General features: G+C 39.6%; 1 protein-coding gene across 2 annotated transcripts in view; it reads left to right on the top strand.

Moving 5' to 3' along the window:
- The window catches only part of agmo (alkylglycerol monooxygenase), a 52708-nt gene extending 35483 nt beyond the window's left edge, over positions 1-17225 (top strand). For both annotated transcript variants that reach the window (XM_072690993.1, XM_072690994.1), the window contains exons 9-13: positions 37-171; positions 2719-2835; positions 5752-5834; positions 6874-6979; positions 16158-17225. In XM_072690993.1, the coding sequence (XP_072547094.1) occupies positions 37-171; positions 2719-2835; positions 5752-5834; positions 6874-6979; positions 16158-16235 (519 nt within the window). In that variant the 3' untranslated portion in view covers positions 16236-17225. The remainder of the gene's footprint in view (positions 1-36; positions 172-2718; positions 2836-5751; positions 5835-6873; positions 6980-16157) is intronic.
- The last annotated feature ends 9158 nt before the right edge of the window (positions 17226-26383 follow it).

The following is a 26383-nucleotide window of genomic DNA, read 5'->3' as shown; positions in this document are numbered from 1 at the left end:
GATTTTCGGTCCGTCTGTCTTGTTTCCTCTCTGAAGTTTCATTACTACCCATACCTGTGGGAACAGTTCCTCAAAGCTGATGGTATTGGACACAAGTTGTCAATCATCTTTAAAGGGCCGAGCTGGGCTCCAGGGAAACCTAGACTGGGGGATCATGCAGAAGTGCCAAGGGTAAGAAACACCTCGTCCCTCTTTCAGCACGTTTATCTCCTGTAAAGCGATAGAGCCTAAAGTAATAACATTACAATCTTACAACCTAATCATTTAATTGACAAAGGATAAAAATACACATGTCCAAATGTTTGTGGACAGCCCTTTTAATGAATCCATGCAGCAACTACAAGTTGCTCCCATTGCTGACACAGATGTGCAAATGCACAGACAGCTTGTCTAGTCCCTGTATATAAGTATTACCAAAAAATAGGACTCTGAGAAGCAGGTAAACATAAACCTACCGGCACCATGCTTATGCCAGGTGTGGGCTAGAGGGGCTAGATGGTGCTCCATTTAATAATTTTGTGGATGAGGTAGGGTGGTGATCATCTAACACCCTGAACTTACTAATGCTCTAAATTGCACTAAATGCAATCAAATCCTCACAGCAGTGCTTCTCCAAAATCCAACAAAAGCAGGATAAACTCTTGTTTTTTAATACCCTTGATTTCAGAAGAGACAGTGAATGAGTAGGTGTCCCAAAACTTTTGTCCATATAGTGTATATCTTTTTGCTATTTATACAACAGTTCTGAGTCCACAATCTAATTGGGTTGAAAAGCATTATTGGGGCTGTGGTGGCTTAGTCATTGGAGTGCTGGACTATTGATTACAGGGTTGTGGGTTCGGTAGATGAAGGTGATAGCCTGTTAAAATTCCAATTAAAATTTATAGCAGAATCTCTTCATAATGCTTCATTTCGTTTTTCACAATTCCTGCCATTCGAGCTGCCGAAAAAAGTCCTGAAAACGGCTCCATGAGTTCCATCATAAAAACGACAGACTTTACATTTACAACCCAGTGCCAAAAAAAGTCTTAAATGCCTTTGAAAAGTGAAGCACAATAGGCTCAATTTTTACTTGTCTTTAAAAGGCAAAGATCAAATGGCAGGCCCACTTCTTGGGCAGCAGGGATTTGAAGTCTCCTCATCAGGAGCAGCAGTGGGTTTCTTTGTAGTACACATTTAGCCATTCACACGTTGCAAGCCAGAGAAAGCCTCTCTTTCGCCACACTGCAATTAAAGCAGCCCTAAAGCGGGCCCTGGTGATCCCGAGCATGTGGCGGGTGCTGGAATTTGACCAAAATACCTTTGAAAGGTGCTGGACTAGAAGGGTTGGGCTATGCCTGTTCAGTCTCTTGTAGAGAGAAGTGGTCAGGTTGGATGAGTTGAGTTTTGAGTGAAACACTGCAGGAGCCACTGTGACTAACCCACATATGGCTGCAAATGAGAGAGCCTGAAGAATGCTTAATATAGATATAGATATATATATAAGTAGTTGTGTCCCATTCTATGTGCGTGTGTGTGTGTGTGTGTGTGTGTGTGTGTGTGTGTACATATATATATATATATATATGTATATATATACACACATACACACACACACTTATCACACATAGCCAAACACCATGGAGCTGTTTGTTGTTGATCAATAAAGAAGAGGAGCTTTTGTTGAAGTTGGCTGACAGTCGGAGAAGGCATTGGCATGTATGACCTGAAAGGCAGCTGCCTGGCCTCTAATCCATCTGATGGATGGCATTGGGCATGGTGGCGTTAGACTCATGCATGGCTGGCTGCTCCAGAGTGCCCTGTTATATTGGCAGTCCTTTTCTAAGGCGATTAAACAAGCTGTGCATGCTGTGTCAGAAATGGGTGCAGCGCAGAGCCGTGTCTGGATACTTTTGTATGCACATGAAGTACAAAATACATACATAGGTGAAAGTTTGGACACCTCTGGTTAAATGACATGAATTTTTAAGAAAAGACAGTAACAAATCCTCTACAGACAACACACTTTTACACAGTTACATATATATTTTCTTGCATAGATAATGTTTATTTGCTTAATTTAACATATTGGAAAACATAGTAGCATAAAAACATAAAAAGTTCAAAGGTTAGGGCACCTTTTTATTGTTTTGTTATATTAATAATAACAATAATAATAATAAATAGAATGAATGGAAAATGTGCTCTAAAATGTGCAGAATAATGCCATATTCCTGTAGCAAATATACAGAACAGGTCATTCCATAAAGGGTTGTCCAAAATCTGTGCAAAAGAATGAGAGATTAAAAATACAGACATGCAATTAACTCTGGATGTGCTTGGTCATACTGGTCATTTCTATAGCAAAAACAAAATATGATATATGATACACTGGCCTGAATATAGCCCCCTATGTTGTACTACAACTACTGTACTTATAGCCTAGATGTTGGATCTTGTAATTGTGTGTTTGAGGGTGTAACTCATCTTTCAGAGTGGAAGTCATATGAGGGGATGCTACGTGCGAGTCGTTTCATGCTCTTCTGGTAAGCTGCCAAGGTGCACTGAATGAAGGACTCGCCCACAGTTTTAAAGCCACAGCCGTGACAGCTTTAACTGTAACTGATAGACAGTTGTACCTGGTTTTAACCCGGGCTGCATCACATGTCGAACTACTGATGAGAAAAGTAAAAGGAAAGTCAAATCAATGACCATAAATTTCATACATTCTTTTTTTAGGTCACGGGAGATGAAGTGCCACACAATCCGAAATGGGCCCCTGCACTGCAAGTCTATGTGCACATACAGTTTCTACTCGTGCTGGGCGTGTACAGCGACTTGTTTGCAACACAGTATGTAAGTATCAGAGGCTTACATGTTATCAGAATAGCTCTATTTACCTTAAGTGTTGAGGGTAGAATGACAAAGATTTGGCCTGTTTCTATGCCAAGGCTTTCATGCCCACGCTAATCTCTCATTGTCTTTACTGGTTGACTGGAAGCTTTTCATTTTCCCTGCGCTTAATACCACTACACAAGGTCTATTATCAAATCCCAGCCAGGCTCCCAGTCACTCCCTCTCATTAGCTCAATTATAATAAGGCCTTTCACTAGAGAGTAGCGACAGGCTGCTTTTAAGTAACCTTTGTCTATTATTTTCCATCTCACTCCACCTCCCCCCGAACAAAAACACAGAGACACTGCATCCTCCTATTGGTATCATTGGAAGTGTGTGTTCCCCAGGCATAGTTTTGGTTAGCCAAAATGTGCGGACCCACCCTGCTTCCCCGCTGAAATAAAACGGCCTGTCTTCCTGTGATTCCTACCTCTGTGGTGTGCTCTCAGTTGTGGCTCACTGAGAAGTATCCTCCGAACCCCTCTCCATCCCTTCCTCCCTCCCTACAGCAACCAATAAAGCAGCCATAGGTGGTCCAGTGACCAATACAAACGGTCTCAGAGCCAAGTCAACTATTTCCCATCGCCCGAGAACCCTTCCTGTTGCATCAATCACCCTTTCCAGGGAAAATAACAAAGTAAAGCCTCCAGGCCAAGCAATAAATAATGTCAAAGTGTGTATTTATACCTCCATGCACGGAACATATTTATTTGCACTGACAAGTGATGCTACAGCACAGCTTAGTGGTACTTCAAAGCAGAGAAAACATTTATTTTCAGTGCCAGCTGAGTTACCTCTCAGTTGCATCACTCTTATTGCACTCTACTTCTCGCTAGTTGTTTGACTAGCTGTTAATTGTGGAGGTTGAACAGGCCGCTGTTGAAATGTTAATTGGCTAACTCAGCAGAACCAAGGCTCTAGAGTACCAACCACTTTGCGGTGTTGAAAGTTATGGTAGTAATGATGACGATACCGCTAGCAACTTCATCTCGATGACCTTGAGAGGCGTGGAAACAATAACACAGTCCAATGTTGAGTACAGTTACTAATGAACACCCAGATGGTTTAATTATTTCGACACTCTTGCTTTATGTTATTGTTGCAATCGGATACTGGAACAAATTAAGAATTAGCATGCTGAAAAGATGTTTAAAATGTGAGTCAGACCCCAGAGACCTGACTCACTATGTTTGCCCAGTGTTCCCGCTGAGACCTGGACTGTGTCACATATAGGCAGTGCAAGGAATATTAGAAACCTTATAAGGCCTCCTTTTCACTTCACCTTGCACTACTGTGCAAAATAGAAACGAGAAACGAGACAAATCAATTTCAATCAAAAGCCCTGATTTAGTCAAATTACCACCAAATTATCCTTATTTGGTGAAACTGCAATTTTTACAAACCATCATCTTAACTTATAGTAAACCTGTAGTGTTCTACTATTATAATGGAAATGGAGCTTGGGAATTTATGTTTTTATGTCATTTTTGGAGCAAGAAACCTTTTCATTACTGATGAACTGTAATTACTGTTCCAGTCAATTCGACCAAGTAGTGACAACAGACTTCAAAGGGTACAAACATAGAATTTAGACCAAAACTGATATAGGAGAAATAGTATATAGTCTAAATAATAGTATTTGTTTGTGAATTGTGAAATATCAGAAGTTATTCATGATCTGTAATGGATGGCAATTTTGATTATGCTAAATATTGTTTAGATTTAAATTAATTGAACTAAAGATAATGTTTATGGAGAAAATATATTATTGTTATTACTATTGGATTGTTAAACAGGATTAAACATAATCTAAACAATTTGGCCTGGGAACATTATTGCTGTTCCTTACAGTTGAACAGTAGGTGAGGGTTGAATTTATTGGACCCTATGCATGAGTTCCTGTATTGTCGCTGTCTGAACAAAACATTGGATCTCCATTATTGCATTTTTCCACTTTAAGACATAATGTGAATCTGGCAGCTGTTCTGTACATTGTGTCCAAATGTCATGATGAGTGGACCAGTAGAAATGCTCTAAAACCTTTTTACACTGACTTCCATTAAATATTAAGGTGGTTTTCTCTTCTAAAGCTGCCATTTTGGAGATACAAGGTTTTTCGCATGACAGCCACAATTTGTTGTTCCTATACCATTGTCAAAAATATCTTTGAAGTCCTCTTTGCTCCCCATTTCAGGGAATCAACTATAAACTCATGTAGACAGTCTGTTTTCCCAAAGGTATCTAGCAAAATAATATTTCATGTTTCATTGCAGTCAACATTTGTTCAAACTCTTTAGCTACAGCCAATTTTATACCATCTAATCTGTTATAGTCTCCTGATAGCCTGTACTATCCTGTGTGCCTTTGCTGTAGCTTTTCCCACAAGATCCAAGGCCATGCATGCTTTTAACTAGGGAATAAGAGCCCTTATTAGAACATGTCAGAATGACATAAGCTAAAGATACAACATACAGTATTTTGCTAGCTCAGCTGCTCAGCATATGGTCACTTCTGAATAATCGAGTCTGAACTCTGAGTTACTGGACAGTTCTCCAGGGAGAAATATGGCCCCATACATGAGATGAAGGCTGTGATCTATAAACATTAGACATGCATCTTTAGTCGTTCTCATGTATATCAGGGGGCAAGTTTGTTAGTTTTTAGGTCAGTCACAATTAGCTGTCGGTAGCTTATCATGCAGCATTCATCATGTTTTTTCATGATAGTGATAGTGCAGTATCAATGTACTGAGCGAGGTTAGAAACAAAGACAAAGAGCAGGCACATAGGGTGGATGGGTGGGATCTAAACTGAGCAATGGTGTCTTTTCTGCTGTGAAATATGTTCTTCTTCTTACCATTTTGTTTCTGTCCTCTAGATGCTGTCTCAGATGACACTGCTGCTGATGACTGGCTACATATTACTCACACTCACCTCCCTGGGTTACGTCATAGACCAAAGGTACTTTGTTCGGACAATTGAAAAAAAAAAATAGCAGCGATTTTTTATTTTTTTGCAAGATATTTATATGTATTAATCATATTTATTATATGTAATACAGCAGTAAATCACAAGAACCTGTGTTTTATGGTTATTCTAATGGCTGCTAAAGGGAATTATTAGCCATGTAAGGTAGAATTTATTTCCCTTTCTTTCAAGCAATGGAATTTGTTAAAAGACGGCTGTGGTTGTTGGGCAGTGTAGTGGTCAGATATTATAAAAGGAATAGCATAAAGCATTAAGTTAAACTTCATATAGCTTTACAGAGACCTGGGTCCAAACTCTAATGAGAAATGCAATGGCACTGGCACAAATGACACTGGCTTGGAAAAAGTAGCCAAATGACGAACAACAATAGCGATACTGGCTAGAAATATGTAGCCAGATGACAGACTACAATGGCGACGATGGCTAAGAACAACTCATCCTAATTCCCAACTCATCCCAAACGTGTTGAATAGAGCACCAACCATTATTCTAGAGAACAGCTAGATTCAATACTGAGAGAGCTTTATAGCCCTTTAGCCCACACCTGGCTTTAGTCATGGTGCCAATAGGTCCATGCTTATCTGCTCCAGAGAGTCCTATTCTATTGGCAACACTTCTCTACAGAGAATAGAGAAGTTGTGTGTGTGTGTGTGTGTATTTGCACATTTTGTGTTCAGCAATGGGTGCAACTTAAATGGCTGTCCTCAAACATTTAGATATTTAGTGTATCTTTCCAAGAACCATTTAGGAGTTTTTATTTCTAAGAATGGGAATATCAAATGTTTACAGCGGCTTTGGGTGTGACTCACTCGGCCTGTCTGGATTTATAGCTGGATTTGTCCGATTTATCACGTTATGTTATGGCCGATCACAGCCAGTTTTCTTAAGAAGCCATACTGAAGACATTCTGTGTGTTACTATTAGACAGATGATGAACAAAGCAGGCTACATTTGAGTAGATCTATAAGTATGTGTAATGTATAATTAAAGTGTTTGTCATTCTGTTTTGCAGTCCTAATGCTGCTGTGTGGGAGATGCTGCGCTGTCTGATCATGATGGCCCTCTACAGGTTTGGCTGTATCAGTCCTCTGGTGTCTCAACTGGCTTTAGCCACTGAGGTAACTCTGACCTACATGCCTGCAATACACAGTAGTATAGATAGTTACAAATAAAGGTTCTTTGAGCCATGCAATAGAAGAACCGCTTTTGGTTCCATGGAGAACCAAAGATGCTTGTAACAGAGATGTATGAGTGTGAGGAACCTTTAAATATACCTTTAAAAGATTCTTCACTCTCATACACATGCATCTTTATGGAATCCAGTGATTATTTTACACCACTGCTTAACCCTTAGCCCTGAACCCTTTAGAACCCTTTAAGTGTCATTTTTAGTGTACTTTTAGTGCAACAGCTGCCTTAATCAGAAGCAATTCAATGAAAGTGAGTGGAGCTTGGTTGAAGGGTGCTCGTAAGTGACTACCCTGTGAGTGTGTGTGGTTCTGCTGTAAAGCAACAAGATGGTGTAGATGGAGCATGTCAGCACACAGGTGTGACATCGCCCTATTATGCTCGACCGTGTGCGTCTGTGAGTGTGCTCGGGCTACATGTGTGTATATGTGTGTGAACTGGCACCAGGTTCCACTGCACAGCGCGGTGATGTATGAGTCCAGATGCATGGCCCAATTGACCATAAAATTGCCATGTGTTTCTGGCTCTTGCAACTGGGCTGTGGATCGCGACTGACCCCTCATTACTATACCACCTCCAAGCCTCCCTCTCCCCCTCTCTCCATCACTCTCCATCCCTTCTTCTCTTCCCACCCCTGCTTCAAGTAAAGGCAACAGTTCTGGAATCAATTAGCCCTGTCTGCGGCTAACTGCAATGGGCTGATGAGATTTACACGTGAGACTCGAATTGTTCCTTTTACTTTGTGACCATGCATCTGTAGACTTAGGTGCTAAAACGCCCACTGAATGCGTTTATTTCCTGCAGATCTGTGAGGAATAAAAGCGTGGAGCTCTGAGAAAGGTTCCCACGTGCTGTATAGGGGGCAAATGCCTTCATATGTGCAGCGAGTTGAGAACTGAAAAGCGAATGAATGGTGTTTTTGATCTGATGAATCAGCAGTAGTTATTTTCTTTACGTCCACCTCAGTAAAGGTGCTTCAGATGAACCATATTTGGAGATGAATGCGTGTTTAGAACCTTCTCCTGATCTTATTGATTCTGTATGAATTTAAAGGTTCTTCACTCTCACAAATCTTTATTACAAACGTGGTTCTTCTGGAATCAAAAGTGGTTCTTCTAAGGCATCGCTCAAAAAACAAAACAAAACATTTGAGCAGTGTCGTAGAGCAATGCCATAGCAGAACCACTAAGCAAGTTCCATAAGAACCATGTTTGTCACAGGGATGTATTAATCACAGAGCCTTTTAAAGGTCTAAGGAACATTGATTTGATCTAAAGGTTCTTTACAGATTTAAAGGTTATTCACACTCACAAATCTGTATTATAAACATGGTTCTTTATACTTTTTTCTAAGGTATTACACACAAGAGCCTTTTGAGCAGTGTCATAGAACCAGTGTTTGTTCCATAAAGAACCAAGTTTGTGAAAGAGATTTGTGAGTGTAAAGAACCTTCACTCAGTGCAAAAGTTCTTAAAACAACTTAAAGGTTCTTCACACTGACAAATCACTATTACAACCATGGTTCTTCTGGAACCAAAAGTGGTTCTGCTAAGATATTGTTAAAAACATTGAGCAGTGCCATAGCAGAACCACTGTTCCATTGGTTCCATAAGAACCATGTTTGTAACAGGGTTGTATAAATGCAAAGAACCTTTTAGAGGTATACAGAACCTTTATTTGGACCTAATGGTTCTTTACAGATTTAAATGTTCTTCACACTCACAAATCTGTATTATAAACATGGTTCTTTATGAAACAAAAAGGGGTTCTTCTACTGTATTGCACAAAATAACAATTTAAGCAGTGTCATAGAACCAATTTTTGTTCCATAAAGAACCATGTTTGTAATAGAGATTTGTGAGTGTGAACTTTACTTTTAAAAAGTAAAGGTTCTTTAACAATTTAAAGGTTCTTCACACTAATCTTTACTACAGACATGGTTCTAATGGTCTTTTATGGTCTTTAGAAGAACCTTCACTGGATGTCATGGTCCTTTACCAGTGTAAGGTTTCTTTACTCTTATAAATCTTTATTACAAACATGGTTCTTTTGGATCCAAAAGTGGGTCTTAGTGAAGGACCTTTACATCAATCAGTTATACATCTCGATTACAAAGAACCAAGAACTGATTGATGTAAAGGTCCTTTACCATTGTAAAGTTTCTTCACACTCATAAATCTCCATTACAAACATGGTTCTTATGGAAGTGGCTCTTCTAAGGAATCGCTTGAAAAACCGTTTGAAGCACCTTCATTCTGAAAGTGACTTTCTCTTACCGCTTAGACATTTAAAACACACAAAGCAGTTTAGTCACAGTTAAAATGTAAGGACACCTTTGATTCCCCTCTGCAGAGCCAGTACAGTAGAGTCTTTCCTAAGATATATTGTATCATTAAAACCACATGCTGGTATTTATTATCGAGAGAGTTCCCTATTAAAACAGCAGGGCTAGCCCATAAACTCAGGTGGCAAGGTCACACCCCCAAACACAGGCACGCCCGTCTCTTAAGCACACTCTTTCTCACTTGTTTACACATGTGTGTGTGCATTTTGATGAGCCATGTGGACCTAATAGAGCTGCAGATAAACGATGTCGCACATGGCCCGCAGCTCAGGATATGGGACGTCCCAGACATTGCATGTCTCATAGTAATTAAGGGAGCTTCTCTGCAGACTGGGAGTGGTGAGCTCATAGCAATTTAAGTGGAGCTCTAATAAAAATACACCTGTCTCTGAGACGAGCCGTGACTGCTCTCAGAAAGATCACTTTCCACTCATGGTGCGCTCTCATGGTGCACTTTTTGGTGGTGGTGTTTCAGATCTTTTCTAAGATTCTAACTTCATGGTTTAGAGAAGTCCATCTTCATTACCTGATCTAACATGTTGATTAGTGTTTTATCCATCTGTCTTCATGTCTGCACTGCCAGATCAACTTTAAAGTACACAGTACACTGTATGGACAAAAGTATTGGGACACATGCTCATTCATTGTTCCTTCTAAAATCAAGGGTATTAAAAGCTGTCCAGGGAGGGATTTCTACTAGATGCTGGAACATGTGTGCTGGAACATGCTGTGAGGATTTGATTGATTGCATTCTGCGACAAGAGCATTAGTCAGGTCAGGATGTTAGGTGATCACTCCATCTCACCCCCAGACTCCCTGACCTAGTCCTATTCTACTCCCTAGTCCTATTCTATTCAAAATGGATCAACAGGGACTAGAGTTAGACTAGGTTAGAAACGCCCCTTTTACATGAGGGTAGGCCTTCCTGTTCCTAGACTAGAGCTGTAGTGGTGATGGGATTCAAACTTACGATCTTCTGTCTCTTGACAAGCAGGCAGTTAGACAGTTATGCCAACCCAGGACTGTGAAACCATGTACATTTCCAATCCACAAAAAGATGGTATAGGTAAATTTACTCAGAACTGTGTTTTTATGTAATGCATTGCCTCGCAGTCTGGGGTCATCATTTGATATAGGGGGGCCTAATCTGCAGATGAGAACAAGCAGTAAACAAATAGATTTACTGAAACATTAATATGGGCTATGTCTTTTGGACTTCAGAACTTGAGAGGTCAGAGCTGGTGGTTTTAATGTTATGGCTGATTGGGGTGTGTACATGTATATACAGTATTTGCTTATTTATTTATTAAGGGCTTCCTTGTTTATCTCTATTCAGTCATTTATTTTGGAGAGGCTCATTCTTATCTTTGCTGTTTGGCCTGTAATCAGCTGATTACTTGTTTACGAACATAATCAAGAGCAGAAGACCGTCTTGACACTCGTGGCGTTTAGTACCTTCACATAGAAACAAGGCTTAGCACGAAGAAAGCTGGAAACCATACAAAAAAAATCAGTATTGCTGAAATGCTCAGAGGATCATGCTGAGCTGGAGATCTTTCAGCAGAGATTAGGTAGGTGCGCATATGTTCCTTCCGGAGTTCTTTCCATTCCCTGCTTTTAAGCAATTAAAGATAATATTTTTGCAACCTCATTTCTCGAGGGGGAGACATAATTACACTGCTACAAAGAACTACTCCAGATTTTTAAAGGAAAAGGTTAAGACAATATTATGAAGGTCGCTTCACGCAGAGCCAGCATGGCCTTATCTTTCTATAGCACCTGATTCTCTCAGTGAGGGCACTACCAAAATGGGATCTGTGCCACCTTTTTGTCCCAATTTGAATTCAGTATCAGTGCTGTCGCTATCGATTACATTACTAATCAAATCATCTAAAACTAATTATTTTGACAGTTAATCGAGAGTTATTGAGCATTGTTGCCTCCTAAGGTTTGTTAGCACATTCTCAGGTTTAAGATACTAAACAAGATCTAAACTATTAAATTGACTTCATTGAAAACAATTAAATACAGTAGTAGGATTTGCAACTAACATTCAACACTGATAATTCATTAAGACGTTTTAAATATATATACACGCTATATGGAAGTGTTAGGACACACACCTCTTAATCATTGTTTTAAGGTGTTTCATTGAGTCCCATTGCCACAGGTGTATAAAATCAAGCACCTAACCATGCAGTGTGCCTTTAGAATGGGTGGTTTCACTAATGTGTGTAAGGAGCTCACTGAATTTCAGCTAAATTCCAGAGTGGCACTATAATAGGATGCCACCATCACAAGAAGCCAGTTGGTGAAATGTCTGCCCTCCTCGATATTCCACCATCAACTGAGAGTGGTATTATTGAAAAGGGGAAGCCTTAAGGAACCCCAGCAAGACCACGTAAAGCTAAATATATTGCACTGGGTTTCTTGGCTCAGGGTAGTAATAGGCAGTAGAGTTCTGCAGAGTTGCTACTGGAGGAGTTTGTGTGTGCACATGCGCTTCAGTGTTGTCAGGGCATAGGTTCAGGTATCCAAGTCGGCCGCGGTAGGTCCTTTACAAGTCCCACAGGAGCCATCCGTCTTTGTCCTTCTCTCAGGAATCCTACTGAAGTGATTTACAGAGTGTCCATAGAGGCCTCCACACCATGGCGGCAGCCTCCTTCATTACTGCATGAAAGTGCTGCGGGGCTGATTTGGCACATTGCAGGTCCTTCAGGTTTGTAAAACCTTGCCTTCAGAGAGCTGCTCCTCATGAAGCTGCCTAAATGCAGTGGAAGCTCCATGGGAGGGCCACCACTACCGTGCATGCTTTTACAACATACTTGATATTAGCTGTAGTGCACTTTCCAGTGCCCATAGCAATAGTGTCCCATACTGAGTAGTTTCCTTTAGTGCCGCCAGATCGGACCATCTGAAGACACCAAGACATTAGTAGCCAAACCTTTAAGTCTGACCACTGCATACCAAAAAAACATACCAGAAAGACCTGCCTGGACTTTTGGAGATGTTCTGACCCAGTCCTATAGACATCATGATTTGGCTCTCTCCTTATGCTTGCCTATTGTAGATAAAGATAATCAGTGTGGTTCTAATATTATGACTGATTGTGTTTTCTAATGACTGAATTCGAAATACATAGTATTCCAGATAGGAGGCACGTAAAATGACCAGGTGACTGTGTGTGACTTCAGTCCTCCAAAAAGCAGAATTGAATCCTTGAGAGCTCCCTCAATGGTCAGATATTCCCCAAAGCTTAGAGAGATTAGATCTTGTAGAGTCATATATGATGATGATGATCTGCCTGGTGCCTGAGGTATCAGACTTTGATCCACTGGAGTTGGTGCTCAGAACTAAACCAATGCTACAACATCCAGTCTTGACACCAACAATAAGCACCAAGAACATTCCCATCTCTATAGTGCAAACACTGCCAAAAGACTAGTGCAGACATTCTAGAGCACACTCTGCAAGCAGAATTTTAGTCGTTTAGGGATCTTTCATACTGTATACTTCAGGATTGGGCCTTACATATCTTGCAGCTGTGTTCTGTGCTCCTTATGGACCATATGGACAGAGTTTTACACTGTGTATCAAAACTGAGATGATTCACTCAGCACCATTTCCCCAACTTCCCCCTATTCCCTTACCACATCTGACAAACCATACTTTTTTTTAGAAGATGGTCCAAAAGGTCAGCGACCCCCCCCCTCACTTACCAAACTATGTAGATATATTTATTTTGCCTACCAGTCATCTCTTTCTGATCAAGACATCAACTTTAATGAAAGAATCCTCTTCCAGTGGACTTCACCTCTCTGGAAAAGGAAATGGGAGTCCAAAGGTGCAGTGACCTCCTATGAGAGAGTGGTCAGTACTAGCCTCACAGGTTGGGCTGCAGTCCAAGCCCACTGCATGCATTAGGCAGAGAACTATCAACAGAACATGCTGATAGGACTTTAAAATTCTATCAGACTTGAACTTGCCCCATCCAAAGGATAAAAGGACGATTAGTTGCCTTTCGTCCAGTAGAACTGGACAGCTCTTGAAATGTGATCACACCTTCACCATGAGACTAGATGAAAAGAACTCAATTAAACAAATGACATTTGCTTTCACAAATAGGTGTGATGCCTTTGAGCAGCAATAACGTCAGTCCTGCACAACAGTTTGGAGGAATGTTGGTCCATTCCATGCTTGCAAAACTGCTTCATACCCTGACATTGTAGTTGAGAAATTGCTGGGACAATTCAGAATTCATAGGTCCATCAAAAACGGTAAGCTGTTCTGGACCCACAGCAGCAGAGCAGCCCCAAACCATGACACTGCCACCCCCATGCTTAACAGTTGGGATTGTTCTGTTCCATAAGAAGAACTTTTTATTAAACAAGTTGCGTTTTTTTAAAGTAAATATAAACATTATGCATGATTATGAAATTGATCATGTTAACATATTTGTGCAGTATGATCAGATTCTTTCGTCTCCTTCATTGAAGCTTGTGTTCACACTCTAAGCTGGTCAAATATTTGAAGTCCATCCAGCTTGAATGCATGCTGACTTTGCAGAAATGGGGGGATACCAATTAATAATATGCTCTATTTATGGACAACATTATTGGAACATCTGCACATTCATTGTTTGGTTTGAACCCAAGGCTATTAAAAAAGTTGATCCTGCTTTTGTTGGAGTAACTGTGTCTACTGTCAACTCTGTTGTAAGGATTTGATTGCATTCAGCGACAAAAGTGGGGTCTCTAACTCCCCAGCTGACCCCAAAAGTATTGGATGGAGCACCATCCATCGTTCCAGAGAACACAGCTCTTCCACTGCTCCACAGCTCAGTGCTGGGAGGCTGTATATCCCTCTAGTTAATGTCTGGTGCCGATAGGTTCATGTTTATCCGATCCAGAGCCCTATTCTGTTGGCAACAGTTTACAGTCTACAGTGACTGTACAAGCTGTGTGTGCTTTTGCAAAATCTGAGACTGACTTCTGGAAACATCCCTTTTATCAGCTATACAGCACAGATCTGACAGCAGAGCTTCAATGCTGTTTTTATTTTAGATACCTGTTCTGTGCATGCAGGATGCTGGGACTTGTGCTGGTGTATTGTGTTTGTGTGTGTTAGGGCATTCTGTATATGTGGAGTGTGTATAAGTGTATATTATAAGAACCCCTTTAATCAGGCTAAGTAGACTTTCTTTATTTAGATTTCTTTGTGAGTTTAAGGACTTGCTGCAAAATGCACTTAAGTATCAAATGTAAAAATACTATGAGAGTATCTGTAGTAGTTTCCGGTTTGTTAAAAACTGTTTCCATGTCTGATAAGCTACTGAGTGTGCCGTGTCAACTATGGAGGGTTTTTTGAGCAGATGTGCCTGTTCTGTTTGTTTTTTTGTTTTGTGTTTTTTTTAAGATTGTTTTGGCACCTTTCCATTGGCACTTTCTTTTGGCTCCAGATAGAAAATGATTAGTATTTCCTTTCTGGCTTCAGATTTTCAAAAGGATATTAAAGATTTCAATATTTATTCTTCCTCACTTCAAAAATTACACAAAAAGTTATGATACTGTACAAAATAACATACTATACTGTACCTTACAAAATAACACCACACACTATACAAAATCACACATACTATACTTTACGAAAGAACGCATACTTTACAAATGATGCATATTATTCTATACAAAATAACATGCAAATACTATAGTAGTAATGCAAAAACTAGAATATTTTATATAGTTAATGTAATTTTAAATTATAAATACAAATACTTGAAAAAGTACCTAAATACAGTAATGAAATGCAAGTAATGTATTACTGTCATCCACTGCTTTACAGCATCAGCAAGTGATACAAAAAGCAACTTGAATTTGATCTTTGGTGTCAGTAGGTTCTTGGTTTTTATGTAGGATTCTACAAAACGATAATCCTGCATCTCTGTGCACCTCGACTATCTCCTCAGCTAAAAGACTGAGCTCCTTCTTTTCTTTCATTTACTGTTGGAAGCTGAGTACTCAGTTTGACCAACTTCAGATGCAATGTTTAGTCCTCATTACAGCTCGAGATCAGGTTTAAGATGCCTCAGTCTGTGTATAAATCTTGGTTAGTCAGAGTTGCCTAACAGTACAGAGTAATGTACTTGTATATATAATCATAAGCAGAGTCTTTTTTTAAATCTTAAGGCAGCAGTGGGTGGTTTCAGGTAGCGAGGGGTCAGGGATCACAGGGACATTCCAGGCCCTGTGTCTCTGTCTCTCATTCTCTCAGAGGGAAACAGCTGTGGAGCTCTTGAGGAAACTCATTCTTTCCCATCAGAGAGACGGCTGTGATGGACAGGGCTCGCTTTTGGCCAGAGTTAAGAACACGGATGCAGTTTATGGTCCAGAACACTGGGGAGGAGCAGTGGTTCCGCCCGGGACGCTTTTTGGCAGAACCTCTTGGCTCTGTTCCTCAGTGACCAGTGCCGTTAACCCCCTGACACAGAGCTAGTGCATCATGGGAGATTCTTTGGCCTGGAGCGTAACCTTTTGTAATGTTTTTTCCCCCTTTAGTGGCCTCTTTTAGCATGCGATTGTGGTGCCTTTTTAATAGGTTTAATAGATTGTGGTCACTACACAAGTCTATACATGCATGCCATTAGCTTTGTTATGTTGGATACATTTGTAGCGCAGCCATTGTTTTGCATCTGAAATATGAGTGCAAAGTTATAAAGCTTTGTGTTATGTTTTATATGACGATATTTAATCTAAAATCTTTTCCAGGTGTTTGTGTCTCTCTCTGCTCTCTACTGGGGCTTGCAGTGCTTCAACCAGCTGACCGACAAGAAGAAGTTCCACTGACTGAAAGCTAAACGGACAAACGGAAATCGTAGGAACAAAGCTATGTTATTCAAAATCTTAACTATGCAGTTGTTAATTAGAGGAGTAAATATTGGACATGAGTGGCTTTATAGAAGCTCTTATCCAGTGTGACTGAATCATTTAATCATTTATCTGTATATGGGATCTTTTGGTAGTGAGATCTGTGTTGAGGTGCTATTTACTGTATATTCTGATAATAACAATGCACAGACTTTAATAATATATCATTTACAATGATCAGTGACCTGCAGTATGCAGAAATGAGGGATAGGTATTATGAGAAAGACATTCGAGAGATAAGTAATTAAGTAAGAAACTGAAGTGGAACTATAGCCTGTATTCAACTTTTTTTGCTGCCGTTTGCTAGACTGGTGGTGATGTTTTTAGGAGAGCACATTTTAGGAGAATACCAGACCTACGTAAGACTTAACTGAGAGACAATTGGGGCAAACATGCACCTGTTATATATATATATACACACATACACACACACACACACACACATACATACATACATACATACATACATACATAGTCATAACTTCACCTGTAAATATTCCAGAAACCTTTTTTTTCAGCCTCAGAGTATTCTGAGATAGCAGCAATGGCACTGCTCACACTGTGAGGAGGGGCTATGCTAAGTCCTTTTTCTCCACTTCCAGTCCTGGGAGTCCACAACACTTGTACTGTATCACACCATAATACCAGCTGTAATATATAAAATTCTCTGCAATTTTAAACATTGTTGCATCTCCAAAATATTATTTTTATCAAATCAAAAGCAAAAGCATGTGTGATGGTGATTTTATTCCAGAATATTTTGGCGTGATCAAGAAATACTCAAAAGCTTGGTGTTTTCAAATAATATTTTAACAATATAAATAAGCTTCCATTATTTACTCTGTAGTGTAATGTTGAATTTTATATTTTTTTAATAAATTAATAAATAAATTGTTCAATTGTTTGAAAGTTTTCTTCTTTTTTCGTTTCGCATGCAGCTGTGTAACAAACCACAAGGTGGCACCAAAGTGTGGCTTGTGCTCAGTCCCCTTGTGAGCTTGCGCTCATTTTCCCTGCTAAGACTACGGTTCTCCAAGTGGGGTCCAGCCACAGCAAAGTAAAGGAATCAGATTCATTATGTTTTCCCTCTCTTATAATATATTTTGCATATTTTGAAACCATGTAATGTAGCAAAAGTGTAAAAATGCAGGAATTTAGAAAGGGCAAATAAAAAGTTGCAGATCACTGACGTGTAAATACAAAACTACACTATGATGCCAGACAGTATTTACATACTTAATATAAGTAAATAATAAATAATAAATAAAACAGCTCCTCCCTACATAATTAAAATAAAAGTACACAACATGCTAACAATGGACAGTATGTAATACATCAATCAGCAGCAAATAAACATTAGCACCACCTGCCTAATACTGTCTAGGTCATCCGTGTGCCACCACAACATATCTGACCATTTGAGGCATGGACTCCTCAAGACCTCTGAAGGTGTCCAGTGGCATCTGGCACCAAGACGTTAGCATTAGATCTGTAAGTCCTGTAAGTTGTGAGGTGGGGCCTCCATGGATTGCATCAATAAGCCTGTCACCGTTGTTTTTTCTTGGGCCACCTTTGGTTGGTATTGACCACTGCATACCAGAAAACCCCCAAAAGGCCTGCCTGATATTTTGGAGATGTTCTGGCCCAGTCGTCTTGCCATCACGGTCTATTTCTTGTCAAAGTATCAAATTTTTTACACTTAACCATTTGTCCAGCTTCTGACACGTCACCTTTAAGAACTGACTGTTCACTTCATGCTTAAAATATCCCCATAACAGATGAAGCCACTGTAGATAAAGACTTCTCAGTGGTTAATTAATGTTATGGCTGATTGTTGTGTGTATATTTATATATGTACATGTATAGTACTGGTGATGTCCCAAGAGACTTTGATGCCAAGTTTAAATTAAACTAACAATTAAAAATAACAATTGCATCCTTATTCTGCAGGATATGGGTAGCACAGTCTGATTGTATGTGATCATGGTAGCCATTACTGGAGCTACTAAAATTGCTAATAATAATTGAATGTTATCAACTGTTCATCCACACATTTGAACCTTTTAAAATGTAACATAAGGAGTGTGAGCTGGCAGGACTGATCCCCAGGTGTTAAGCAGGTAGACCAATATTTTTCCAGAACACATTATTGGATCTAAATCTCTCTGCTTGTGAAAAGCAGGTAAACAGGGTATCTTTACATAGGCCAAAGTCTCCCAACCCCAAACACCTGAGAACAGAAAACTGCAGAGCAGGTGGGCCTCCAGGACTGGAGTTAGACAGCAGAAAGACATGCCAAACAACACTAGCTCAACAGCTTTCTGCATTATTGAGTGAATCCTCTGGGAAAGAGAAAGGGAGAGAAAGAGACACAGGGCGGGGGAGAAAGAAAGAAAAAGCGAGGGAGGGAGAAGCAGAGGGTGTATGTGTGGTGGAGGAATGATCACTGAAGATGATTAGCGGATTGCTAACACACGCAGCAGGTCTCTAGAACACATCCTGTAGTTATTGAATGACTTAGAGACCACCATCGAAGCGTTAATACAGGCTTCAACATGACATCAATGGTGTTCAGACTTCGACACAGAGGAGCAACAAACAGTTGGGGAGGAGCAGCTGTAAACATCTGGCTATTAACATGCTGATGTAGCAAATGGCTTCCTGTCTGGAATCTGAAGAGCAGCAAGTGAGTGAAATTCAGAGATGTGTGCATGTGTGTGTTTCATGAGCTTTATTACTTTCTGTTACTAGAAATGTATTTGTCATGACAACATGGAAACCATCTATCTATCATCTATCTATCTATATTATAATGCAAAATAATAATTATATTATATGACTCACCTGTATCATTTTAGGATGACAAACTTATCAAAACTAGTATGGCAACAGAGAAAGAAATTGTGTATTGTGTTTTTTAGTGACATGCTGAGTTGACATTATTCAGTCATAATCAGAGGCATGTGAAACATTTGTTTAGTTCCCGTAATGCTGACTAGGACAAATCTGGGAAATGTTACATTGCTATTGATTGGTAGCTTCAGAAATTAAATGAATATTATTACTTTTTTCCAATAGCAGAAGATGCTTTAAGTTGTGAGGTGGGGCCTCAATGACCCTGTCACTAGTTCACCGGTTGTCCTTTATTGGTGGACTTTTGGTAAATACTGACCACTGTATACAGGAACACCTCACAGGACCTACCTGATGTTTTAGAGATGTTCCAACCCAATTGTCTTGCCATTACAGTTGGGTTCTTGTCAAAGTCTCTCAGACTGCAACAGGTGCAGCTGCATTACTTGAGGCTAACCCAGCATTTAAAAATATGCTATGAATTTTTGGCATGCATTATGAATTGCCATGGATCTTCCTTTACTCTCCCCAGCCTCACTTCCAGCAGGTCACTGGTTCAATCCCCTTGGACCAGCAGAAAGTGAACCAGTGACCTACTGGTCCCAAGCCTGCTTCTCTAACCTTAGACTACAGCTGCCCCAAGACAATTGCTGTCCTAGTCAGGGAATTTTATCTTGGTCCTGCTAAGCTACAGCCCTGGAGGGTTTTGTTCCAACACGCCTGGATCTAACACCAATGAAGTTGATGTGTCGGAAGCAAAAATGACAAAAAAAAAATGGAAGGAAAACATGGTCAAGCGCAAGAATCTGCACTGGTTTTTAACTATGTGCTGCAGGAATGGATATATAGAGAGAAGCTACAGTTTAGTTCATTATGCAGCCAAAAGTATTTGCAATTAGTCCATGAACACATTTGCTCAGGGAACTTGTCCTAACATAATGCACATTTTTTTCTTTGTATGCCTTCTAACATGCCCACAACCAATTCACAGAGTAGGGTGATCATACATGTCCTCTTTTTGGGATGTGTCCAGTGAAATGGATGCAGGCAGCTAACAATTTTATGTAACTTTAATCTTTTAAAGGCTTAAAAACTTTTAGGTGAAAGTTCTTTACCAACCTGACCCAGCTAACGTGTCCAACAAAGCTTTGTCCGCGGGTTCCATGTCTAGATGGGTCCCATGTGAGATTAAGGTGGGCTGTAATAAGGAGGCCCATATGGGAAGCCCAACCCGGTCCCAGTAACAAAGTATGTACAAACCCACTCAGAGCCCATGTTGTACCCATGTGAGCCCCACATGAGCATGCTGGCTGGGGGAGGTTCTTCACACTCACTCACAGATCTCAACTTACAGGACTTAACATGCTAACGTCTTGGTACCACTGCAATACCACAGGACAGGTCTTCAGAGGTCTTGTGGAGTCCATGCCTTGAAATGTCAGAGCTGCTGTAGTGGCAGTAGGTTTTGTTCAGGTATGTGTTTGTGTGTGTGTGTAGACTGGAGTATAGTGAACTGAAGGAAGACGGCTGAATTAGACACTGTACCTTAAAGAAATGCTCTGGTGTCAAGGAGCGTATGAGTAAGATATAAATAAACTGCTAATAATGTGGCAGTAATTTGTGGTAGTTTTCCAGACAGTTTCCGAAATCAGGCTGATTTGAAAGTAGTTACAATAGTCACATGGTGAAATAGTAAAGTCGCTTGATCAAAGCCATGTGTCGCTATATCAGACCAAGTAGCTTACTAATAATGGGTTAACGGACAATTGTTAAAGACAGAATTTGCTGAAATGAAGCCATGCCTTAATTGTACACAGATTGCCCAAGTTTCTTTCTGGCTTCTAATGGCTACAACTCGCTCTTTAAAAAAAAAAAAAAACTCTGGAAATGAAACAGGCCCTGTCTCATGACTCAGACATATGAGGCTAAATGCACAAGGCAATGGCTCAGTTTGGCATGATATTGTTCTTCTAGGTTCTGGCTCCTTCTCTTTTCCCCCGACCCTGACCAAATTAGGCTTTCCTTCCACTTGCATTGAGAAGTAACATATCCCAGTGTTCCTATGTTCAGTAATTCAGAAATGGCTCTATGGCTCAAGGCTGCCAACCTTTCCAGGCTGTCTACAAAAGTTCATTAAATAATTAGCACTGGACTCCGAGAGTGTCAATGGTTCTAGGACTGTTTTAGCACATGGTAATGACTCACTTTTTGATTACATAATAGTGTGAGGAACTAACTGTATGAAGTGTCGGGGCAGTAACCATCTATGAGCCTGTTGGAGACTGCATAAGTTATTACTGTCAAGGGTGGCTTGAGTACCATACAGTAAATGCGAAGCACTTGCTTAGTTCAATTAGATACACACACTGCAGCCATTGCATATTACATTAGAGACTCTCTATCTCTAGCCTGTCACAATAATAACATTATAGATTTATCACACAATATATGGACATGACCTCAATCATTTTAGCTGACCTCCATGTTGCCCATTGTTTTAGTGTGAATTACCATTACTAATATTTTAGCCAGTCGTGCAATGGCCAGTGCATCAATATTGGCGCCTCTATACAGACAGAGCAGCCTGGATACTCTTCTCCTTTTGCTGGGCTGTGTGGGTCAAAATTAATTGGACAACCTCTCATTACATATGCAGGAGCAGAGATAATGTGAATAATTGATCATTTTGAGCCTGCTGTGGCCATGACATTCGTCATGTTAGCAGGATAGCACAGTATGACAGTATGGAGTCACTGCTGCTTCTTACTCCACAGCTATATGTGGAGAATGTGGGGTGTGGTGAGAGAGTAATAAGGGAATGATGTACTGGTGTATTAGTCTAGTGCTTTCATAAACTCTGCTCATAAATTCTCTCATTCTAAGAGCTGTAATCTCTCTCTGTCTCTATCTTGCCCTCTCAACAAGTAACATGTTCAGCTCTACAGTAGCTGTGCTTCTGCTCATTTTGCATTCTATTCTGGTTCACTTGCATTAATACATTTGAACATACAGAAGCTGCCCCCCCCCAAAAAAAGTCAAAGGTGGTAGTAACTTCAGGCTCCTTTTGATGGTCTTTAACGATGATCAGGCTATAAATACCTTTGAGGTGTGCAGTGGGATTCATAGAGGTGGTACAATGCTGTGAATGCCATGTTTGATGTCTGGAAAATAGGGTGCAAAGCTAACGTTAATGATTTTCAGTAAGGAGTCATTGTATTTGGGCATGCCAAAGGCCATAGTGTGAAGGAAGTAGCCAAATTTGCAGGTATATCGAAGCTGCAGCCCTACAGATCTACAAGCAATGGCAAAAATCTCACTCTACAGGAAATTCTTGATTTGCAGGGCCAAATTGGGAGATGCGTCAAATTTACAAAAACAAAGTTCTACCAATTTGTCTGGTTTTGTTGAGTTTGCCTATCCCATCCTTACTTGACATCTTGTGTCTTACTTGTCATGGTTCTATATAGTTAAGTCACTGCTGTATTTAACATACTATAGACTACATACTACATAAAACATATGAGTAATTTTTGATTCTGATTTTAATTTCAAGGTTCATGTGCAAAGTGTCACAAACAATATTTTACCATTTGAAGAACATCTCCAAAGTAAGGCGTTTTCTCATCCCGGAGCAACATTGAAAAACTCATTAATGCTTTTATAACTAGCAGGTATTGTAACCCTCCTTTCTGGCCTATCAAAAGCTACAACACACCAGCTACAGTTAATTCACAGCTCTGCAGACCAAGTGCTGACCAAGAAGAAAATGAGAGCACACATTACACCTATGTTAAAGTCTTTACACTGGTTACCTGTTTGTTTTTGTATTGATTTTAAAATTTCTTTATTGATTTATAAAGCACAACATGGTCTTGCACCAGACTACCTCACTGAAATGCTTTTGGCTTATAAACCAGGAAGCCAAGATCCTCCAGATCTTCTTAGTTGTTCCACAAAAACCTTTGGTGATGCTGCTTTTAGCCACAACGCTCAAAAATACTGAAACAACTTTCCAACTGATGTGAGAGACACTCAAAACATTGAAATCTAAGCTCAAACTAACCTATTTATTAATAACCAATTTCTATATGTTTTTCATAAGCTTTCTCTTTGTCAAAATATTTGATTTTTAGTATCTGCTATATTTTATTTGTTATTATTATTATTAAATATTTTATTTGTTATTGTTATTATTATTATTTTGTCTACAATTTTCTTTTTTATTATTAATCACCTTTTATTTTTATATTAAATATTTAATTGAATAATAATTGAATTTAATGAATCTAAAAAGGTGCTATATAAGTTTGATTGGTTTATACATAGTATAGATTTTACACATTAAACAAACTTAGGAAAGTAGTGTCTAGACAGTGGAGTAGGGAAACCAGATCAGCTGCAAGTCTGCACAGGTGCAGTGATTGTGGTATAATTCAGCGTAATGGGAGTTAATAGTCCATCAGCATAACCAAAACCACTGAACAAAATTTTAGACATCTATTTAAGCACACTGGTTAAAGCGACTGCATTGTATAGCGTAGTGCAACATGACAGTAAAGAATTGTAGTGACCACGATTATGTGATTTAATGATTATCAGGCAAATCTGTTCAGCAACCGTTCAAAGAAACCTTTCTAAATCTGGACACTCCACAGCATAGTGTAGATGGCCTTTTTGGTCAGGAAGCCTCACCCAGTGATGGACTAGGCAATCTTTACTACCTGCTACAGTGTTTTTCTGCCCAAGCAGAGCGATACCAAGCGAAGTCTAGTTACAGCGAGTCATCTCATTAAGTCTGAGCCTTCAAAGCACAAGGACTTTGAGTATGGAACCCAATTAAGCATTGATTTCACTGCAAGGTTGCAGTGCATAACCAAGAAGAACCAGATTAATGCTTGATAAACTCAGAATATGCCTGCGCTGCCCTCTGCTGGGTTGCACCGTTACTTCCATCTTCAAGAGTATCAGCTGACCATTTTAGTTCACGTGACTCTGTGCAGATTCAGAATTGTCTCATTTGTCTGAGCAGGTTTTAAAAAGGAAAGTACATCAATTCTTGTGTACAACACTGCCCTTTAGTCAGCACTCCAGAGTTTGCTGTAAGGAGTTAAGCAGTGCTTTGCAGTGGACACTACACAAGCTGTGTGCATGACTGAAAACCCAGATCAACAATGGGTGCACCGCAAGTGAGATCAGCTACTATTAGAATGAAATGTCTGGACTTTGGGGCATGGTGTACTAGATGAAGTGCGGTTGACAGCAAGAATTGTTGGCAAGAGGCTTCACAGAGCAAGAATCCCAAACACTTCCTAGCTCTTGGAGAAAAGAGGTGGTGCAGTGGAGTAAACAGCATGTGGCATTTTGCACTATGGCCAATAAAGACCAGCTAAAAGACAGATAAATAGATACATTTGAGATGTTCTATTGACATCACTCAAATAAAATGAAATTGCCCCTGGACAGCACAAAAGAAAATAACCAAACCACACACCCACAATCCAAGGCCTAACATACTTAACTACAAGAAAGTAAAAAAGCCAACTATTCTTAACTTCCCAGCCCAATAATCAAACATACACATGGTGGCACCCACCCTCTAACCTAGACAGCTAAACAGAGCAGTGGCCTACATGGTGTGGCCTACATGGACAAAGATGCCATCATCTTTAAGCTGGAGGTGGGAGCATACGGGTAAATTAGCCAAACTAAAGATTACCCTAACACATGAGTTAAGCTCTTAAAACAAAGTCAGGATCTACAGATAAAATCCCCCAAATTTTGCCCTTGCCCTTGCCCTTGCCCTTGCCAGGACCCTCATTGGTCAGTTGTTCTGAACTGATTAATGTGGCTAAGCAGGTACACCTGTGGAAGGAGAGGCATAGAAAGAGAGTGAGAGACACAAACTTCCATATTCGCACTCACGCATCTCCTTTACAACAGTGGTTCTACATAGAACCATAGAAATATTGGCAACTTTGTTTTAACTCTGTGTTTATCATACCATACCATACACACTGTTTTGCAAGAGATGAAACCTCTCTCCACACTGGGGCAGTAGTGCTCTTCTCTAGGTTACCAAACAGTGTATGTTCTGTGGCCTCTAGATGGAGTACCAGCTTTAGAAATGTAGTTTTCACATTATATATAACAAACCTCAGCAAAGCGACATGTCATGCAACTGCACTGTTTTTCATTGAATATTATTTCTAATAATATGTTCTTATATATAACTATATAACTTCAGTCAGACCCCTTTTTAAACACACATAATAATTTACCACATTTTTTATTTTTCTTTCTATACCTATCTTTCTATATGTAGCCTCAGCCGTCTTTTCCACTGTCTGTCTGTGGGCACTGAATATATAACAGCTTGAGGCCATTTGACTCAAATATATCACACGGCTGCATATGCTTTACATGCCAACATATGGCAAAAAATAAAGGGACATAGCAGGAATTATGACAAATGCAAGAAAACAGCATTAACCATCCATTAGATTAGTCTCCTGTCATCAGAATGGGGAAGCATGACAGATGACGTGTAGAAACAAGCACTTCAGCAAGTTGGTATGTATGGAAAGTGTCTGAATGTGCTGATGGGAATGGGATAAAAGACCTAACCTGCTCCTGTTAGTCCAATAATGACATGCCTGGCACTGTTGTTAAACCTCAATGCAGTATTTTACAGACATATTAATTGGTTAATTTATTGATAAATAAAATCAATACAATACAATATTACATAGTAATGCAATCTTCTATAGAAACATCAATTCTAAATATTATATGGAATTTCATCATTTAATTTAACAGTTTGTGTCTTTAAAAATAACTGTTTTCTTAGTGTGGGTTTAGCTTTAAAGCCCTACTCCTGCATAAAGAATTTTCAATTTTATTATAATAATTATTTATAACGATACCCCAAATATTAAGAACAATAATTATTTGAAAAAATAACTCCACTCATTGCTTTTTGTCAATTATAAGAAATTTCAACTAACATAAAAACAAGAAACATATGATAATACATGTTTAAATTAATTATATAAGTTTATTAATGACATAATAAACAATAATAATATGTAATAATATTAATTAATGTTTTTCTATGTGCTTGAAATATGTCCTCTTTTCTCCCTTTCTGCACCTGCTCTGTGCACAAACGGTGTGTAGCTCGAGCACCATCCTCTTGCATCAAAACATATGTCAAG

This window comes from Salminus brasiliensis, chromosome 11 (assembly GCF_030463535.1).
Source record: "Salminus brasiliensis chromosome 11, fSalBra1.hap2, whole genome shotgun sequence".
Lineage (NCBI taxonomy): Eukaryota > Metazoa > Chordata > Actinopteri > Characiformes > Bryconidae > Salminus > Salminus brasiliensis.
Note: the sequence above shows the minus strand (reverse complement) of the source record. Positions and strands in the feature narration are given on the sequence as shown.